The 22,381-nt window shown below is 39.4% G+C and overlaps 1 protein-coding gene across 1 annotated transcript in view; it reads left to right on the top strand.

Annotated features, from left to right (window-relative positions):
* The window catches only part of ANKFN1 (ankyrin repeat and fibronectin type III domain containing 1), a 70,090-nt gene that overhangs the window by 24,607 nt on the left and 23,102 nt on the right, over positions 1-22,381 (top strand). Inside the window, exons 5-11 of the mRNA XM_075111325.1 lie at positions 3,460-3,557; positions 5,077-5,167; positions 8,961-9,068; positions 15,646-15,745; positions 16,909-17,041; positions 17,667-17,783; positions 21,532-21,747. Of these exons, the coding sequence (XP_074967426.1) occupies positions 3,460-3,557; positions 5,077-5,167; positions 8,961-9,068; positions 15,646-15,745; positions 16,909-17,041; positions 17,667-17,783; positions 21,532-21,747 (863 nt within the window). The remainder of the gene's footprint in view (positions 1-3,459; positions 3,558-5,076; positions 5,168-8,960; positions 9,069-15,645; positions 15,746-16,908; positions 17,042-17,666; positions 17,784-21,531; positions 21,748-22,381) is intronic.

Raw genomic sequence — 22,381 nt, 5'->3', positions numbered from 1 at the left:
AGAATAGTATGTATCATTTTTAGACAATCATTATGGTAGAAAGCTGAAATTTGGTGAAGTACAACAGAAGATATAAACTTAAGTGATAAATGACTTAAGCTGATTTGCATGTCTTTAAAACTATATCATGTCATCCTCTTCTCACTTGAATCAGTAAAATAATGGGGAAAAAATTGCTCAAATCAAAAGTAAGCAAAAAATACCAAAATTTGTTATTAATTTCTTTATGACAGATATAATGAGTCAGAGAATGACATTCTGTCAAAAATAGCAACGCTTCATTGTATCCTGTTGATATGTTTTCAGTAGTACTTTGAAACAAGGGGAAAAAGAAGGCACTATTCCAACACAGCTGTTCAAAAAATATTTATTTTTCAGTTATGGAAATTTTTATTGAAACTGAGAGGCAGGTTTTTTTCCAAATGTGAGGTTTTTAAATAGATGTATTTGAAAATTGAATTCCGAGTAACTTTGTACACACCATCTTGTTAGGTAAATATCCTTTAAAAGGTCGGGTGTCAATCATAATAATAGCCATAACCTGATCCACAAGCTAATATAATATTCCTAAGGTTTCAGTTTCATGGGTCTCAGCCACCACAGGGTCAGATAAAAGGATAAGTGCAAAACGCTGGCATTTCTCGGCTGTATAATGAGAAGCACAGCTGAGCCTCAGCCTAGCAGCCAGTGAAGACTGGGCTGGCTGAGGGGATCAGAGGGGTACACAGCTCTCCTCAGTACCTCGGGAAAGGACTAGCAGACTCCGTCGCTCTCCCTAGCGAGTGGTTGTCCTTCAAGGGCCTGGGAGGCCGCGGTGTCACCCAGCAATAAGGGTGTTTGCCCTGCACATGGGGCTTCACTAACAGCATGAGCTGGGGCAACAGTTCACTCTAGAACACCAGAGCAAAGCTGTGAGTTAGTATTTCAAATCCCACTTCCTCAGCAGTTCCTGAGATGGCTTTAAAGGCAATGTCAGCCTTTTCTCCCCTTGGTAACTCAGCTTCTTTCTCTGAACTCGTTGGTCCTTGTTTATTTCTGAGAAGTGCCATGATGTTGCTAATCATATTACTAGTATCATGATGTTCCTGCTGTACACACACTGGCAAATGTGTAGGATTGCAATCCTGTTTAGATTAAGGCAGTTAATTCCTCTTCAGGCAGTGGGTTAGGATCTCTAAATATTAGGAGCACTTTTCTAAATGCTGGAATACAAATGGAAGGGTTGAGAAGGAGACCCACATCAAGAATAGGGCTGCAGTGTTTATTTGTGTAAGCCACCCAAATTTAAATATGCCTCTTGAACTACCAGTTTATGTTTGGGCAGCCTCCAGTCCATAGAACGGCTGAAAATTTGGGAAGCTCACAAGCAGCTTAAAGCTGCTTATTTCACCCTTGGCTTTTGTGTTCCCTAAAGTGCAGCCTTACCACTGCCCCTCATGCTGAGAGGCACATTCAGTCGTGCCTGGGGATTTCAGTGAAGACAGGATCTGTTGGAGAGTCTGTCCTGAGTGACACTACCTTGCTTTACATGAGTCTTTGAGAAGAAAAATGGTATGTGAAGTAACAGAAAGCCTGTTGAAGATGTTAATCTTCAGCAGTTTGAACAGGGTTTCTCCAATTTATCCTTCTGGAAAACAGTCAACAGGTCTAAGTTTGCAGCATGTATACAATGTCCTCAATCATTTAATACAGCAGAGTTATAAACCCTGAAAATCATGGGTTACAATGGAAACTCTGACAGGCCATCAAGTTCAATGGTACTAACAAGTATTCCTAAAATTAAGTTGTCAACAAAAACTTACAGTACGGTACCATAACATCTCTACATTTTTATACTAATGTACAGAGATAGATTCCACTAAAGGTGGCAGCAATTACATATTTAAAACCCATGGAAAACTACAAAAAATATACACTGAAAAAGTTCAAAGACAATAGACAAAACCAATACCCTTTTCTGCGCAGCACATAGAAGAATGTTGCAGAACATGCTCTGCACTCACAAACTGCAATCACAGAAACAGAGAAATCTGGGGAGAAAGGAAAAATGAGTTGGGCTATTGATACTTGGCTGTTTTAGAAAAATGTGTTGGCAGTTAAACGTTGTATATGCTGAGCAAAAACTTCTGTGAAGCCTTTTTCTTTTTACATGAAAATACCAGTACGAGACAGCCAGAAGATGAAAATTCCACATGCTGAAATTAAAATACTTATGTGCTCTGATCTATTCTAAATTATTGACTCCAATATTAATAAGTATGCAAATAAAATGTCTATAAACTATTTTGTGAATCTTAAAGGGAAAGCTTTGGGTTGAATGCTCTACTTTGGTGTAAATCCAGAATATTGATGGGATTTTCCCATGTCTACAGTAGAATAATTTAAGATATTAATACCACTATGTTTTTGATAGGTTTTCCTGGAAGCTTGGGTCTGAAGTACAAGTTACTAGACCCCGGAGGTGTGACTCTAGGGTGAACCTTAACTCTGATCATGGTACCTGTCATTAATAAAGTATAATTTAAGAAAAAGAGGCTGTTTTCCCACCTGCAGTCATCAGTTTCCCACGTGCATATATTCTTTTTTTAAAATCTAGTAGTTTTTCATGGTCTTTTTGATACTATTTCACATGCACATTCATTTTTGCAAGTACTGAGGAAGAGTACTGGCAGCAGGACTACTAATTTCATAACCCCTTATGCAGGAACATGAGCCATGTGTTGATGGGAGCACTTTGGTGAAGGTACCCATTGTAATTTAGGCTGCAGGATGGGTTGGGAGGGATGTGTCAGCCCAGCACCACTTAATTCACTTCAAAAATGGATACAACTTAATAGGTCGTTGTGGATATCTGTAATTTCAGTGACCACAGCAGCATCAGGCTTGGACAAGAGAGCCAGAACCCACTGAAACCAATGAAGAGACTCTAGTGAGTGTCGGATCTAGTCCAAGGAGTATATTTCTACACAAATTAGCCAAGGCTAGGTGATGAGAGTTTTGTGGACCTGTGGAGCCAAAAGGACTCTCTGCCTGTGCCTACCTATGCAGATCCAATTGCAAAACAGTAATTTTTGTTGGTTTGGATGCATAAACTGCCAAATGGCATTAGCAGGTCCAAACCCTCTACCTACTCTTTTCCACTACTTCTCTTTCTTTAAAAGGAAATTGTTTAAATGAAGGGAAATGTTGACTGCATGTAATTTGTATTGCAGAATATTTTTAAGCACGCTTTCCTGAAAAGCTTTTGAGCAATATTTTGCTTTTCTGTCTCATACACAGAGATATACTTTAACTATTGTGTGAAGTTTTGCTAAACAGTATTGTTAAACATGAGTTTTAGTATCCACATGGAATGGGAAACTGCTAGGAGAAAAGTTAATCTGTGAGCGATCCAAGTACTTTGATTTCTTTGCTTGGACTGGTATCTGATTTGATTTTCTCCTGCTATTTGTCTCCTAGTGGAATGGAGCTCTTCAGAAGACTTTTCTCCTTTGGTTGGTGAAATAATTATGGATAATCTTCAGTCTTTGAGGTGCACCATCACGGGTCTCAGAACGGTAAGTGCCAAATGGCTCATTTTGATCTTGATCTCTCCAGCCGCCCCAGTGATACAAAGACACTGATAATTTGCATCCATGCCTGTTGGCAATAACTGAGGAGTGCCGTTCTTCTAGCAACAAGTTCCAGTCATTAAGCATAGTATGTCTGGTATCCATAATCCAAAAGTCACAAAGGAACAGGCAGACAGCATGAACTGGTTTATACGTTGTTATGCTTAGGGGAGATCCGAAAAGACTGGAGGGAAAGCTGCTGTTGTCTGCATCACAGGATAACCTTAGTGCAGATCAAAGGCTCCTGAAAGATCTAGTCCTGACTCTGGTGACCAATAGCTAAAATAACAGTTCTTTCTCTGCTACATCTTCCAGGAACACACACATTGATGACAATAATTTTCCTTTTTGTTATTTATTTTCATATAAATGTTTTACACTGATAAGAACTGGGTCAGCCATTGAGAAAACTGATGAATACAGATTCCTAAGCAAAATAATTTTGACCATGTGTCTGAAAATCTTTTTCCTACAGGCTGTTTGGGACCATTTGCACAAGCAAATTTTGATTCACAAAATAGTTGATGAAAATAAACCTTGCTCAAAATACAACTATTTCTACTGCCAACATCATCAGAGGGGCCCAGTCCAGCATCCACTGAGCTGGAGCCTTTCCACTGAATTCACTGCACACTGAATCAGGCCTACAGTCGTGGTAGGGGGAGGTATGCATGTGACCCTTGGCCAGTGCCCCAAAACATGGGCTTTCAAAATGAGAGAATTAACTTTAAAGAGTAAGCAATGGGCACAAAATAAACCCCTCTACATAAAATAGAAAAAAATACTGGGGTTTTTTTCTAGCCTTTTATCTGAAAAAATCTTTGATTTGAAGCACACTGTTTTCCAGGGAGCTGAGCCACAATATGCATTTTCTCTGTTCCTCGTTTTCTAACAACAAAACAGAGTAACTGTTCTTACAAAGTTAAAAACAAGCGAGCTTGCCCAGTCACTTCCATAGGCATGTGTTAAGAACAGTGCATACTGTGTGTTTGCCTATACTCTCCAAGGTATATAACATATTTAAATTAAACGTTAGGCTTTCAGAAGTGCTCTCCATCAGCCTAGATTTATGCATCAACATCAGTGATAAAGGTGTGACTGGTTTCAGTGGCAGCAAAACAAAGCTTCTTCCATTGGTGGGCTGGTAGAGAGACCCTTTTCAACACAACAGGAAAAAGGGGAGTCCCTATTCCTGAAGTCTGATCATAAAAGTTCCCAGGGTTCAGCTTTGGTAGAAGAGATTGCGGTTTGTCAGTTGGAATCGGCGTGTTCTGTTACCCCTCAGCAGATCACCTGTCCTGAAGTCTTTGTCCAGTGTTTCAATCTGTCATGGTGCACCAGTTGATGCCACTGAAAACTATTGAAGTTTTTCAAAGAATATCTTTGGGAGGGACTGCTTTCCAGTGACTACGGCCAAGATTTTGAGTGAAGTGATAGTTTTGACTCCAGTTGTTTCCATTTGCAGGGCCAGAGGTATTTTGTCCATGTTGCTGCATACAACATGAGAGGATGGGGACCTCCATGCAAATCTACTCCTGAATATGCTTCTCCTTCAAGTAGGTTGAGTTCGTCTACCCTCCTAGTTTGATTAGTGATGTTGCTTTGTAAGAATTTCTCCCTCTTCAAAGAACAGAAAGAGACAAATATTCTGGAGTTAGGGGTTTAATCGCCATGTCATCTAGGAGTGAAATAAATAAAACTCAACTCCTTCCACCCCCAAAAAATAAGCAAAATAATCATATATGTATATTTATTTGTCTTTTATTCTTCTCCAGTCCTTTGACAGAACGTCGTCATCTAGTCACTTACACTTATGAAAAATGAGAAGTATTTTGACCTTCGTTTCTCTTAATGGAGTTATGCTATATGGAACCTCATTTGTCAGTACACAAATGGATCAAAACCTGAATCTGAACTATTGGAACCAAAACACTTACATGTACCATATGTAATGTTGTATTCTGCCGTGTAGCATTACAGATCCCCTTCACTGGACCATTCTTACAGCACCCTGTATGTAAAATACTCTAGTGTGGACACGCATGTTGATAGGATCTAGCATGTAAGCACTAAAATGTTCCAGACATGCCCAAAAAACTTTCTTCCCTTTAAAACCTATGACAGGTTTTCTCAGACTCCCTTAGGACTATGATTTTTCATTTGTAATTTTTAATCTGTGATAATCACATTGTATTGTCAGTTGCTTTTCCAGACTTAGTGTTCACTGCCAAAAAGGCTCAACATATTACAGCTTGCCTTGTATCGATTAATGCAGTAAAGTGAGACTTCTCATTTTGTTGCATTAGCACTTGTTTTTATTAGGCTAATGTAACAATTTAATAACCTTGCATGCTAATGTGAGAAAATAAAGCAAGCTGTACCTACTCTCAGTAGTTATAAAGGAGAGGATTGGATAAATGAGGCTCTTGCAGTACCATTGTCCCATTTTGCTTAAATTTTGCTCTTGTTTACCCTAGAATAAAACCAGAACTAGACTAAAGGAATATTCAGTTTGAGAACAAAAATGTGCTACAATCGTGGACAAAATTCTACTCTTGGCTATGTGGATAGCTCACGACTATGGAGTTGTTTTAAATAACTTAGTGACATGCAATTGCCTGGACCATAGCTAGGTATAACTACACAGGATTTGGCCCCACAGACCAAAAATTTACATCAGCTGAGAAACAGACTCCTTTACGGTAGCTGCTAAATATCCCCAAAGAACAGGGCACTCCTAGCAAGACAGGTGGTATTTAAGACTCTAACTTTGTATGATACAAACTTTTGCTTCAAGCCTATTGCATTGTCTTGCCTGCCTATTTCTTGCCCACTGTTATTAACCTTCTGAAATCTGACAGTATGTGCCAGTTCCAAAGCTTTGGGATGTAAGGGAAGTTTTCTTGCAGATTTCAGTGGATCAACACAAAAACTATGCAGAGAATTAAGCTCATTTCCCTTGTTTAGTGTTTCAGGGATTCTGGGCTTTAGAGTAGCAGAAAGTCCTAGACTTGCTGGCGTTAGGGCCATGTTGTCATGTGCAGCTGCTCAGAACTCAGCGAGGTCCCTGTTTCCACCAGGGAGAGCAGTACCATCCATGGGAGTACTGCCAAAGCGCCTGGGACAAGTGTTGCAGGGGTGTTTCTCTGAAGGCAGCCAAGGTAACAAAAGGGATCTTTGGGATTTCCCTGTAGGAGAGCAGGAGCATCACTTGATATATATGGGATTCTTTGTGAGTTTATGGCAAAGAGAAATGTTTCTTCATGGCTATATATGTATGTTTTCTTTGTTGATGAACACAGAAGTGTTAGGCAGGCTCAGCTCACTGTATATAGATAGCTGGCAAGAATGTGGTATTTTCATTAAGTATCCTTAGTGACACACGCTTAAGCTTTACAGCAAATGAGACCATCAGAGCCTAAATGTAAATTCTTTCATTAAGTACATTATTTCATCGTTCCATTAAGTAACATAAGAATTTTAGCTTGAGAGACAAGATGCTATTTACCACAGCAGTTACCGGGGGAAGAACTGCTTTATCCACGTGACTGCCTTCACCACTGGTTTTGAAAACTAGCAGATTTGTGCTTGGCAAGAAGGCAGCAACCTGAAATTACACCACTGTTGCATAACAGAATATGCCTCTAAGCTAAAAATTAAATGTGGATACATTAATACCCTACAAAGTTGTCTGTAACAGCAGCCAGAAGAATATGCAAGGGAAATGAAAGCTTCAGGGCTTAATCCTGATCCATTCCAATCCCAGAGCATCAAAGATTAGTAACATCCTTGGAGACGCATCTGTGTAGCATGACAGCGAATGCTTGCCACTGTCCTCCTCTTTCCCCCACATACACAGAGGCAGCCTGGAAAGCGGTGGCCAGTGTCGTGCAGCTGGTCTGTGAAATCATAGTAGCTAGTAACACTTCTAGGCTTATTCATTAGCATGTGAGTGATGGACAATGCGGGAAGCTGGTCTGATTTCCGTGTCATTTTTAAGGTAGTCAGCAATCTGGAGGCTCAAAAAGTTCGGGATAGAGAACCATGGGGCTGTTCAAAACTCTACCAGTTTGATGACACCAAAGCACTTTGAGATCGGTGAGTTCAAGCTGGTTCCTCTTGGCTGCTCGCATCCCAGTTCTTACTGGGCTCCCCACACAGAGCTATAAATGCAGCTGGCCCTTGATCTCTGCAATAGCATACAGCACACAGGATAGCCACTCTGCAGCTGTTACAACTGCCCACAGGCTATCAGGATAGCAAATGTCTTCTCTTTCCACCCTTCCAAGGGGCTTACTCTAGCTGCTATACTAAATGGCAGCAAATACATATTTATATCCCTGGCATAGTGAGCCCATTGGAAGGAATGCTTGACTCCAAACTTGCACTAGAGACTAGATCTGTATATTTAGTGAGTGACCAAACTGTTGGTAGCTGTGAATGCGCACATGGCCTCTATGCCAGCAAGATGGAAGCTTGTCTCTCTTGCAGACAGATCTCTTAATACCTTGATCCACCACTACTTTGAGTCAGGAAACTGGTGCAATACTGTTTTCTCATTACAATGAAAGTATAAAAATAGTCAAATCTGGAATTAAAAACCTCCTCTTAGATACACACAGTTTCATCCTCCTATTTGTGATGGGATTGTCTGTTTTTTAAAATCAAGATTGAGATGGCAGCTAGCAGCAACTGAGTGAAAACAAAGTCTTTTAGAGGTGGAAGGTATGTGGGACAGAAACCGCAGCTTCTTGCCTCACGAGTGCAGTGCTGAGCAGACCGTAGACTCTAGGGCAGGAATTGCCAGCGTTTGTTCAGACTTCTGCTGGGAGCAAATTTTCAGAAGTGATTTTACTCAGAGCATGTTTCTCTGGCTCCAGAGCTAGCTCTGGATGTAGGAGGATGTTAATTCTCTGCTTGCAATCGGTTTCCTATATAACTGTAGCCTCCTGGTGTCTCAGCAAAACACAGAAGGAGCAGTAGTGTGGTTTTAGCAAGGTACTGTGTCAGTACGGTACAGGCTGAGAGCAGCTCTGACACTAAAGCAACAGAGGCCATTTATGTACTGAAGAGAAACAGCCATTGTCTCGTCAGTCACTGCAGAGCTTCTAGGAGATGATTGTGAGCTCTTTGTTAATAATCATTATGATTAATTACGTAGCTGGCACAAGGCAAAGGAAACTTCTTGTACAAGTAACAACAGCAGACTTAAAAACAACTGCCATTTTTTCCTGCGTGCCCAGATGTAAAACTCCTCTAGAGCCAAGAAGTATCAGAGGCAAGAAAATATTTTAAAACCTTCTCCTGCTGCTTTGTGTTTCATTTCTGTTTATTTCCTTTGTTCAATAGACTGGAAAGACTGCAGTGGAAGAGAACCTCGGCACAGGGGACACACTGAGGCCCTGGAACGTCTCCTTCAGCAGGTTCGAGCAGCTCATCAGCATTATAATTGCAGAGGTAAGGATAAATATCTATGTGGTAGGGCACCAGCTGAAGCCTCTGTGGCGCCTGTAATTTTAGCAGTTTTCTAACTAGGTCATACCTTCTCATTCATCAGGAAAGGAAAGATATTAATATTGGCCCATCTGGAATCACTTTAGCGTGCTATCTTGCTCTTAACCCTTGAAATTAGTTGGATGAAAGCATCTGAAAGCTAGAATGCACACAAGCACAGACACACCCTTTCTCCCTCTGTACCGTACACACCTATTGATTCGTTTTTTCCGACAAATTAGTTTCACACAGGATTCCACTAAAATGTTTCAAGCATCTTTCTTTTATTTTTTCATATAAAGAAATACTTTAGAGAGTTAACAACTATTTTGGATCAAAACGGGGGACTTGGCTGCCTCCAAATGGAAGACACTAAGTACTCTAGTGGATGCAATGCCAATCTATAATGAAAAATACTCGCACAATGCAGTGGGAAGGTAAGACTGCTACGTTTTCAAATAGAATGGATCAAACTAGGAGAAAGTTCAAATCTCAGCCAGCTCTTTGCTTGTCATTCATGAGAAACAGACTGTGCCTTTAATGCTCAAGAGCCAAGGCAACAGCTTGGCATTCTTTTTAAAGCATATATAAAAACTCCTGTTCTATACGGGTTGTTGAAAAGTACTATTTATTTTCTTGAAATAAACTTCTAACTGGAATAATGCTTCATTGCAAAGGAACTTATTTGAAACTGAAAAGTAGAACTACCATGAAGTTTTCATTTTTCTTCACCTAGTATGACTGTTATGTCATGCTGCATCAACTGATTTAAAACCATAGAAATACTTAGGGCTAAAATCATCTGGCTGAAATGGAAAGATGCGGCCTTTGTTCTTTACGTGCAAATATGTCACCATCACGATGATCCACAGTCTGCCACAACCCATTGTAACCATAGCAACTTAACTATTCAGCTATGTTGTTTGGAAAGGGAAAGGAGATATTGCAAGAAATGTTGTTTCTCTAATTAAAATCCGTACAAGCATTATCACTTGCAGTTGGTCTTGCTGCTGAAAATACAGACGATGTATTCTATCTCTTACATAGCTTTTTCATGCTATGGAAGATGCCTTTTTTCCATGGTACAGTTTTTCCCTTCTGCAGTTAGTGCGTATCTCAGGTCTTTCAGGCCACCTTCCTAGTCAACAGGGAATAAGTGCTAGAATATCTGAGAATATTCTCAGTATAAATTGTTTTACTGACATACCAGCCCAGAACAGAAGCAGTTATAAGCAACATGCAGAAAATCCCTCCTTTTGAGAATCTGACACCAGTGCCTGGTTCTCATAGAATTCCACTGCTCCAGAAATTAACCCCAGTCTCAAAGCAAAGCACAGACAACTCCGTTGTTGATTTCCCAACTCCTTTTTCTTAAATAATAAATAACAACAATACAGAAGATCTGTTTAGCTCAGAATATTTTCTTGCATGTGTGAAAGAGGATGTGGGAGCTTACATGTGGCAGTACTACACTGTGGAGTCAGCCTGAGCAACACCCTTGCCTCCAACCAAATAAAAATCTCATAATTGCTTGTAATGCTAGTATTACACAGTAGTACATTTTGGATAAATCAAGACTGTAACATAATAGGAGAGCCTTTGGAACCTGTCTTAAATATATGACTGATGTCAATCCCTGTATTTCAGTAATCTGGTAAAGAATCAAGAAAAAGAATTTGCAGGAAAAGTAACAATTATGACATCACTTTGACTCTGAAATTTGATTCTGGTATTTACCAACGCCAGTGAAATCTGAGGATTTTGATCAAGGATCTGAGATAAGCTACTGTATATGACTGGAAAGCCTAACTAATGGCTCTCGCTTCATTTAATACAGAGATCTGAGCTAAATTCTTAATTAATGTAAATGAGCATGATTCTACTGACATGGATAGAAGGCAGCATGGATATGCTCTTACACATAAGCTGAGGACCTGCCCAGGCATTTATCCATTCTTTACCATGCTTCTCCTTAACACAGTCGTCTTTGATTGCACATTAATATTGTAAGCATTGTCTTCCTCATTTGCTTTAAAGATGTCAGTAAATAGCTGGACGCTGTTTGCAGAGTATCCTTGAATCTTCTTACAACCACGGATTTGCTGTGGTTTAAAAATGAGAGAAGAATCAAGCTCTGCATGAATTAAAGCTAAGTGAAGACAGAGACGGGACTCAAAGCTGGGGTCTTTGCACCTTGGCTTTTCACTGACTCCTCTGAGGGATATCACACTCATGATGCTCAGGCTGGCTGAAGGAGGGTGGAGGAGGAGTGCAAGGGAGATAGAAGAAGATGAGAGGGTGGTCAATCTAAAAGGTCTGCGATTACTTGGATAAGGTAGGCAAAAGCCTCAGAACACAGAGGAGCTAGAAGAGCAAGCCTGTGTGCTATTGCTCCAGCGTGATCTGGGAGGGTTAAATTGCCCAGATTCCAGGCAGATCTCTTGCCCAAGTCTGTTCATTCAGGCTTTGCACTGCAGCCTGCCTTTTGCCCCATGCTTTGCATTTCAGGGGCTGAAGGAAACAAGCTTACCAAAATACGAGGAAGAATACATTGGAATGTACAGTGAGTTTAAGAGCTTTTGGAATTAGATCAGCTGTTGCTTTTGAACCTGCTCTGTGATATGATGAAATCTCCTAGGGAATTACTTGGGAAGCTTTGCTTTCATCTGTTTAATCTTCTGGAAAACCCTGATGATTACAAACAACAGTCATCCATTTGTCTTCATAATACCATGCTACAGACTATCATAACTGAGTTACTACAATTGTATGTCCTGGCAACACTTCAAATGTATTTTTTAAGTATTTTTTTTCTTGAAGATCATTCTTTCTAAACAATTCTGAGTGGGTTAAGTAATTGTGTGGTGCTTCATTACCAAAGGAACCCAAATCTTCAGTAAAATGCTTACCAGGTATTTTCTTTCTGAAATTTGGTTGAAACATATTTTACTAGGGAAGTCAGAGGTGAAATAAAAATTTCTATTTGTAATTTGAGTCACAAGCAGAGCATGTAATTTTATTGTATTTAACAAAGAGAAGGCTCTCTGATTCCACAGGGTGTTTAAAATGTTTAGATTAGAATTATTTGTGAGAATATACAAAAGCAGGCTTGAGAGCCAAGCCACAGACTGAGAAGTTCAGGTAGGGAATTTAAGAAGTTACTATTTCAGCTGCTGAGCCTGACTTCGTAATCCAAAATATACGCCCAGTAATATGACTGTCACGCCGATAGCTTCTTCATGAGATACAGAATTTTCTTTTGAAAGACATCCCACCTTGAGGTGAGGTAATACAGAATCTATCATGGCCTCAAGCTATTGAGGTGCCTGACCACTACTTATGCCTTTAACTTCTGTGTGGAATTATGTCTCCATGCACATTATCCCAGTGTCAGTTGTCTGCACTGCTAAAAATGCGCAGCATTAAATTGAGTTTGAATTTGTCTGGAAGTTTCCAGCTGTTTGATGTATTCTCATAAGATTACACAGTTTGTGAAAACTCTAAACCCCATTCATGCCCTCCACCAGGGTTCCAGTGAGATCTAGCTCATCTTGTGCTAACTGGCTTCCTCATGCAGGGTCACCCTAAATGATATTTAGCTGTTCCACAGGCTGCCTGATTCGTGGGGCTAGCATCTCAGATAATTTTGCACTGAGGTAATTCTATTTACTTCACATCTGCCCCACTTGAGGAGAGGCACCCACTTGTCTAGTGATAGGACGAAGAATTCCAGATGATCTTCTTCCTCAGAGAAATGGCACAGCATAACAGACATTCCTCTAGAGCACAGACCCCAGATGCATACTAGCAGCCTGGGCATGCAACTTTGTTCTTATTCTTCCACTTCCAACTCATGTTGCTTTCAAGTATCTGTTGTATTTAAATGAACTGCAAAGAAACATTTATATGTCCTACCTGAAGAGAGAAAAACTGTTAATGTTGTGAATATACACTTGTAGCTAATTGCCTACTTCAATCCAGGTTTGAATGCTTCTGATCTAAACCTAATCACTGCAAATTCTCTAATCTCCGACACTATTTGTTCGCTCCTGAGCCTCTATTAAAAGAGCTCACAACTCTATTGCTGTATCATTAACTAATATAAGCTTCTTTTGTTGTTACTTGTGCTTTTCTATAAAGGTTACTCTCCGTTATTTATTAGTTAATTAAATAACAGACAAAGTTCCATTTCCTGTAGATCCAAATTATCCTCTGATCTCAGCTCCATGGTTTTTGACTTCTAGACTCACTATGCTGTAAAACAAAAGCAAACAGCAATGTAGGAGAGTTTACAGTCTCCATCTAGTTTTACATTATTTCTTTTGCTGTTGGCTTGTGCAAAGCTGTGGACTAAACCCAAGCCACTGAATAGCCCAATAACATATATTTCACTTGTAATGTGCCCTCTTATTTTAATGCTGCAGTCTCTGGGTGTTTTACTCAGAATTATGTTGCTTTGCCTTCAGCAATTTCCTCCTCCATTCCCTCCATCCTTAATATAGAAGAAAATAAAAATTGCATAATTAGAATGGAATTTGTATTCCTAAATTGGTCTTAACCTTGGAAGAAGGAAACTGTAAGACAGGAGTTTTCATGTAGCATTTGGTTTACATTAATGTGATATACTGAAAAAAGTTCACAGTAAAATAAAAATTATCTGAGGACATAAGGATAGAAAAGCAAATGAATTTTTTTAAAAGGAAAAGAAAACCAAGAGCAGTTGCATTAAAGGAGCAGTCATGGATTTGGATGAGTCTGTTCAAACTAAACTGAACAGTGCATTGGAGAATACGCCATGGAGAACAAGTTTGCACTGGAAAGACAATAGATTTGATGATCTAATAAGTCTCATACATCTGAATTGTATGATTTCACCCCAATAGAAACTTGTTCTCTTTGTACTTGCTGTTCAGCAGAGTGGTAATTATTGCTAACAATGTGTCTTCTTTCTTTGGTTTTCAATGTTCAAATTATTGTGCAAATTTATTCTTCATTTAAAAATATGTTGAGCACTTCCACAGATGGGGTTTTGACAGGAGCAAATTTAGATGTTCATTAAATGTTCAAACTTAGAACTCACTAGGGAGACACAGATAGACACCTCCTATTTTGCATCGGAGGTAAGTGGGAAATATGTTACTCTGAAAGCACCTAAGCAGACTGATTAGCAGCTTTCAGCAAATAATTCCTCATGAGTCATATTCTTCCCCACTGGAGAAGGGTGTCCCTCAACATGTTTCGCGCTTCAGTCTGGATGGGTAGCCATGCTTCATCCACATAAAGTCAGATCCTGGAAAACTGAGATGTATTTCACAGTTAGATTTTTTCTTTTTGTCTTTCTTTTCAGATCACAGTGAATATCTAAAGAATTAACTCTTTTTTTTTAAATTAAACATTTCTGCTGTTTCTCTTACAACAGCATTAACAGGAGGGACGTCGCAAAAGACAATGCAAAAAAAATCCTGAACAGTTTTAAGCGCCCGTTCCTTTTAAAAGCCATATGTGCACGACAACAACTGACAGTGCATTATACATGCAGCAATCCAGCGCGTTCCTGACTGCCATCTATTGGCATACCCTCTAAAGTCCGCTTCAGGTATACAGGTGGGCACAGCTGTTTCACAGAGCTTGAGAGTTTCAGTTCCCACTGGAATATTTTTCTTTGGCTTACAAGGAAAATCAGACCGTGCACGAGGGAAGGAAAGACATTAAGTCAAATTCACAGAAGTGAAAAATAATACAATGTATAAAAATTTAACCACATTTTTTAGAATATTGGGCAAATATCTGAATTTGTACAGTTCTTCTATTGAGAGCTGGTCCAGAGATCCTTGCGGGCACACAGCAGGTCCGAGCTTTGACATGAAGTGACCAAATGAGTTAAACACCTCTTCCTTGGATTCCAGATTACTAGGGAGCAAATGTAACTGTGAAAGCTCTGAAGCAATACAGGTGAGTGGAAATTGTTGTGACAGGGAGAAAAAGATCCAAACAAAAGCACGTGCATTTAATGTGATACAGAGAAAGTTGAGGGTCAATCCACTTGTTTCATCAAAGCTTTTACTTAGATTAGACTGGTGATACCGTGATGTTAGTGATTGCCAGGGCACCAGTTATTCACTTCTTAGAAGCTTATCGTGTATATGGACAGAAACTGAGGAATTACAACACCCTAAAATGTTGACTGATGGTTCAATTCTCTTCTTGGGTATTTGAGACCACTTGCAAAATTCATACCCATTCAGAACATTAAGGATACATGGTACTGGTTCAAGCTATACTTTGCTAAGGAGCAAAGCATTTTTACCAAGCCTGAGTTTGCTGCAAGTGAGGAAATTATTTGTTGACATGTATCACTAAGATAATGAAAATACAAGTAAAAGGTTGTATTGGAGCATGTTTCTAAATGTTGTCTTTTGAAAGCAATATAGTGGGCACTGACTGAAATACAGTATTGTGGTTCAAGAGGCAAAGGTTCTTTATGAGATACTAACTGAAACTTAACTGCCGGGTTTGGTTTGCTTTTTATTTTCCATTTTAGAAAGTTCTAAATTACAGAATGCTGGTCGCAAGCAATCCGTTTCCAGAAGCCTGAAGCACCTTTTCCATTCATCGAACAAGTTTGTGAAGACTCTGAAACGGTTTGTCATTCATTTAATCTCCCAAACAGTCTGAGTTTTAGCAAGCAGTTGTTGCTTTATGTAATAGTGAAAAGCACCTTAGAAATATAAGTGAAGGTTCCACTAGCAAAGAAAGAGCAATCAATCAGAATGAACCTGATTAAATCACTTACATGTAAGACTGGTGCAGCTGACAGGAAAATAATGCCCCAGTTCCTACTGGAATCAATAGAACCTTTTCAGTGTTACTGTTGGAAATGGATTCGAATTGTAACAGTGTGAAATATTCTGTGCAAACACAAAGGGCAGTTCCTGAGATATCTTGAAAGTACTGCCCCGGTTGCTGCTCAGTAATGAAACTATTGTATTTATTTCATTAATAATATAAAATGCAGGACTCAGATAACATGTTTTAATAGACTACTGGCAACAAGCAACACATCTAGAATTCTGTAGCCTCTTTAGCTAGGGTTGCAACCCGGTGTGGCCCAAACAACCCTCCGCCTTGAAAATTTGTTTTAGCACATGGAAGTTGCGTATGGTGGATTATTTCTTCTTTCATTGCCAGGAGTGTTCAATTTGCCTTTTTGCCTTTGTATTTTGATAAGAGTTTGATTCTTTCAGAAGAGGTCTCCAGAGCCTTTAAATTCCCTAAGGCAACTACTTAACATATATAACTAATTGCAAGGGTAAATATTGAGAGGAATGATCTCTATAAACAGTTTTGCAGATATGCTGGCCAAATTACACTCAATTACACTAATGTAAATCCATAATAACCTGCCAGATTTCAACTGAGTTACTTCACATTTACTCTGAAGCAAACGAGGGCAGAACTAAGCCCATTAATAATAAAAATTTTGGTAAAATTTCTGATTTCAGTGGAGGCATAAAGCCTCCATTGTGTACTGTTTACTCTGGCAAAATTGTTACTAAAACCGATGACAGAGGCTCGCATAGATTCATAATTTCTTTGATTCCTGTAGTCTCACATCATCTAAAGTGATAAGCTTCCCAAATATTTTTCAGAATTCACTGGCTGAAGATGTATGATAACACAGAAGTTAAGACCAGATGATTCAGTTTGTCTCCTCAGAACTTAACATCTATGATGCTTTGACTGAAATTTGGCATGATGCAAACAGACATGAAAGGTGCTTGACAGTGTTTCCTTCTTTCTTTAGGGGACTCTACTTATCTGTTGTATTTTTTTACAAAGACAATTTGTTAGTAACCAATGAAGATCAAATCCCAATTGTGGAAATCGATGACTCTCACAGTAGTTCAGTTACGCAGGATTTCCTGTGGTTCACAAAGGTAATGGGAGCCTCATGTCACATATTGCTTCTACAAATTTGTCGCTAGCAGTGCATAGGCCTTAGCTCATCACTCTGAATATATGAAATAATGTCATTAAAAAGCTAAATGATGAAGTGCTTTACCTTTCACTCACGTTAAAGTGCAATTTTCACAAACCATTTATGTGGGTTAAATTCTGACTGGGTCACTGACAGTGGCACGATTAGCTTTTTTAAATGTGTGATCCTACATAAATGATTGCTACTTGGGTAATAAAGGTTTCATGAACACTTAGAGGAAAAGCCTAAAGAAGTAACTGGAAGTTTTAAAGTTGGTATTATTGTTATGCCATCATTCAAGGTATCCTCACACTATTTTTTTCTACCAGAAAACAGTAGAACAGTAAAACAGTTTTACACAGTAGTCTAAAAGGAACTGAAATAGGTGCATGATGTTTACAGAAAAACTTCTGTGTCTGATTCAATACCTGTTTTGTGTTTATCTAGACAACTCATTGCCATCCACAGACACTCAAAATGAGCAATATCTACTGATCCTTCCAAGTCCATAATGCGTTTAGTTTCATTTCTGCTTTTGTAAATGCTGAGAACAAAAACTGATGGAACTGGCTATATTTTTGCAGTTGTCTTGCATGTGGGATGATATCAGATGGCTAAGGCAGAATATGTCTATATCTGTGTCCTCATCAACAGCACTTCAAGCCAGGCAAAAGATGCTTTCAGCAGCAGCACAGCTACAGGTTGGTTGCATCGCATATTTCTATTAACTTAGTGACTTTCTGATCTCGAAGGGACAGTGCTGCCAGCTGTCCTATGTTTCACCACTCCCCACTGGTCTCTTCTTTGGAGCAGCAGTAACATCTACAATGAAATGAGCTACTGAGCCTCTCTTGCCAGCTGGAAGGAAGGAGTTACATTAAAAGTAAAGAGTAGGAAAGTAAAGGAAAGAAACAATAATGGCAGATGAAGAAACAAACAGATATGAACCAGTAAATAATGACCACAGATAAGCCTGGGGTTTGCCGATTGGGAATTCAAGAGTTATATTCCTAATATTTGCTGCTCAAAAGCCTATTAGAAGGCCTATTCTTTATTAATTTTTAATATAATTATGAAGCATTTAACCTCTGGGTAGGATTTAGCACGAGGGAGTGCTATACGGGAACCTGCGGCAGTAGGTAGCTTCTGTCCATGTGACAGCAAGGACAAGTCGACAGCTGAAGTTGCCAGAATAGTACTCTTGATTCACTCATGGCTTGCAGATTGCTCAAGGACAGCTTCTAGGGCAGAACTACACTGTTTGACACACAGGAAGGCTATGCCGTTGTGGATTGTCAGCAGGGAAATAAAAACTAATCTTTCATTAAGTTCTTAATTGAGCTGCCAAAATTTTAAAGGTGAAATGTACCTTTGTGCAGAGAACCAGTCAGAGACCTACTTGGACCCTTAGAAACAGAGACTAAGAGAGATGAAGTGGTGCATAGATCTTGTGCTGACCGCTCAGCACAGCGGTAGGGACAGCAGCACTACGGGCACTGTTCGTATCTTGCTGTCAAGGCGTAGCAGTGACTGTCAGGATGGTTCCGTTCCAGCCTGTGCTACAGGTACGACCTGAGTGGTACTGAACAGGCCACTTAACCCTTCTGTGTCTGGTCCACTATTTGCTATGCAAATAGTAATCAGTTTCTCCAGCAGAACATTTTGACATTTATTGTAAAGGTTTTGAAGAATGGGTTTCATGATAGCAGCAAATCTCTAGCTGGAAGGCAGGCATTTTTATAAAATTTTTACTTTTGTGGGAAAATATGTTTTAAAAAAGATGTGTGCATGATTCTTACAGAAAAATTATCCAGGCCTCAGTTTCTCCTACCTTTTGTTTGAATGTCACCAAAGCTTCCCAGAAAAATCTCTGGTACAGTCATGGAATTAATGAAGATCTTCATATTGTTTGGCTCATGTATTAGCCACAGAGCCACCCCTCTTGTTATTGCCAGTCACTGCAATAAGCTAGGTTTTATAGCAGCTGTGAGAGCCAGATACTTCGTGGCCATTATTAAGAATATCCATGTGGGCTTTGTTTTACATCTTTTGGCAAAGCTGTACAGGAGAGTAGCCTTCCTGGGCAACCACCTGCCTGGACTGATTTCCCCAAAGTATCCCGAAATATATGGAATGCCAGTCTGCTGTACCTTTATTGGAGGACCACCTGTGTTAAGCAGCAGCTGCTTGTCAGTCTTTTGAGCTGTCACTAGAGCAACTTTTAATTTTATCTGCTGAATGTTCCCTCTGGTGTGGTTAGCCCAGCTTAGGTAGAACGTACTCCTTTGGTTAGCTCAGTTTCATTCCCTCCGTGCAGATCGCCTTTAACAGACCGTTGCTAGTATGCATGGACTGCCCTGTAAGATAACCAAGATTCCTACAACATTGTGTTGTTATTTGCTACCAGCGATGTTAAGAGCAGAGTTGAAGCATGGAGATATAGCAAATGTGTCCATCTGGTACATTGCTCTGTTGAATTTCTGGCAAATTTATTGTCCTTAACATTTGTTCTTTAGCTTGGTCCCCTGATGAACACAGGGATTGTCACCGACCTGCCAACCTCTAATGGTGTGTGGCCTAATGGGATCCACCAATGGAAGGATCCCAATAAAGTTTATATGGTTGAATATGTTTTATTGAGGCAGTTAATAGACTGACTCCACAGGAATTTAGGGCAGAATGCAAAAGATCAGAGACAACACAGCTGCTAAAGGACTAGATCAGTAGATTCAGAGACAACAGGGACTGTAACTTTGCCTGTTGTTACCAGCAGACAGCTAAAGCAAACAAAACACAAGTGAAGCTAAACAGACACAAAACTCTTTTAGTATAAGAATTAGTCACATATTCATATTAGTAGGTACCCCCATTCTCTGTGCTGGAACCCCATTCAACATATACAGTCAGTGACAGTAAAGGACTCTCTGTTTTCATCTAGGCACATGCATATATTGCAGGGATTATTATGACAACTAGATGGCTAACATCTACCTGCAGTGATTTGTCCCACCTGTGGACACATGGATTAATACAAAATGTGTACTCAAAACACCCTGCGTCAACCAGTTATGGAGGCTAACCTCAAAAGGCAGAACAGTTAGAAAAAGAAGAGGGGAGGTGCTAATTGACATCAACAGTATGCCCTGGAGAGGGACACATAAAGCTAAAATAGCTAAGTTATGCCACATAAAGGGCAGTCACTGTGCTGACTACCTAGAGTTTATAAACAATTTAATAATACAGTTTATAAGTAAATATTGCCTGCTAAGTACAGATAAATAAACTCAGGATAATCTATCCGTTTACAATGTCATTAAGTTAATGCACAGCACTTCCCGAAACATACAATGTGCTACATTGTGAATTCAAGTTTTCATTTTAAACTACCCCCATCCCTATCCAGCTCACTGTAGATCTCTTGAAAAGTCGCAAAGTAATGAGCATATTTTAAATGTTAGGCATTTTTCTTTAAGACATCTGGGAATCTCTTCAGTGGCTGGTCACTGGATTGAGTGTGTTTGCACCTATAAGCAGATGCCTGACTGTGTGAGGAAAGGATTTTGACCAAAATATGTATTTTATGTGGAGGCTTTTAAAATTACTTTTCTTTAATCCTCACATATTTTCCTGGAGAGCTTTGCCCTGGTAGTTTGTTAGTTTCTGCTGGTTTTGTCTAGCACATTCTTGGTATCTGAAGTAAAAGGAAAAGGGTCCACATCTCTTCAAATTCCTCTGTGTTCCTTCACAAACATACCCAGAGTTTAGCTCCAGAATTATTTACATTCAACACAGATATGAGGGCCTTTTGCTTTTTTTGCTGAAAATAATCTGAATGATTTTAAAACAGAGAACAGAAAATGGAGATTATAGTTAATGGCCTTAAGGAAAGCATTTGAAGTGTCCAATACGAATTATCTGGGGGTAGCAGAAGAATTTTGTATCATCTCTGACACTTGGTTATGGGGAGGTTAAGATAAGCACCTAGCTCTTCAGTAAGTTCAAATCAGAAGGGCTTCACTGATACCAAAGGAATCACCACTAGACTGACATTGAGTGCTTCTGAAAATTGCATCCTTTATCTTTATGTGACTAGGCAAAAACAGGGAGTTCTGTGCAAATAAGTTAATTGCTTTGCAGTGTTTCCTTTTACGAAGGCATTGGGTCGTAACAGTCTTTCTGATGTTCTCCATTAAATGTTGGGCTAAACACCGCTGGGCCAAATACATTGGAGGATCCACAATTCAATCCACAAGCACAACCTAGGGAAAAACTTTTCCTTTTGTACTGAGTGATATGACTGGAGGGCAAGGGAGTGAGAAACACTGTGTGTCTGGTTTTTATTGAAGTCAGTAGGACTGATGTCCGTGAGCACAAAGTTAAATTTCAGAAAATACCACTCTCCTGATATGAGATAAATAACTTTGATTTTATAACTTGCTTGTTTTCTAGAACTTGCTGGGAACTCACAACTTAGGCAGAGTTTTTTATGAGCCAATCAAGGATCGACATGGCAATATACTGATAGTTACTATAAGAGAAGTGGAGAGTCTTTATTCATTTTTTAATGGCAAATGGATGCAGGTATCCAAACTACAAAGCCAGAGGAAATCCCTTTCAACTCCAGAGGAGCCAACAGCATTAGACATCTTGCTTATAACAATCCAGGTAGTGCTTTGCTTCTCTTACTGTATGTTATTTGCTTTTGTAAAGCCTGTGCCAGAGCCCTGATTTTTGGAAGAGTCTTGTAGAATTTTAGGCCTTAATCCAGTGCCCAGTAAAATTAATGGCAAGGCTCCCATTGAAAGCAAAGACTTATATTACTTCCAGTGGGTCTGGGATCAGATCCTTAATATGTAAAATATCCATGAGATTCTAAAGAAATTAATTCAAAGCCCTAGAAGAGAATAGTACAGTTTCTATCAGTTTCGGGAAACCATGCTATAGAATTCTGTAGCAAGGGATATAAAACCCTCTTAAATTCTCTGGGATGTTCTTAAGCACCTATACAGACACTTACAATTTCTACACTCCATAAGATTTTTCCATCCAACCTTGAACACTAAATCTAGGTTTAAAACTTTACTGTTCTACTTAATAAACTTGTTCTGTGGGGTTCAGAGTTCCTTGGAGCCTGGTATAGTTGCTAAAGAATTCTTTACTGACCATAACCCTCCTTTAACCTCTATATAACATGCCCCTAGACTTCACCATTAGAAAAATACCAAGGTAAGGACTGATCTCAGAAGTTGCTTTGTATAGTCAGTTCAGTTAACATCATTGAGAGCTGTGGGTTTGCAGC

Source organism: Phalacrocorax aristotelis, chromosome 16 (genome assembly GCF_949628215.1).
Source record: "Phalacrocorax aristotelis chromosome 16, bGulAri2.1, whole genome shotgun sequence".
NCBI lineage: Eukaryota > Metazoa > Chordata > Aves > Suliformes > Phalacrocoracidae > Phalacrocorax > Phalacrocorax aristotelis.
The sequence above is the reverse complement of the archived record's forward strand: the minus strand, read 5'-3'. Positions and strand labels throughout refer to the sequence as shown.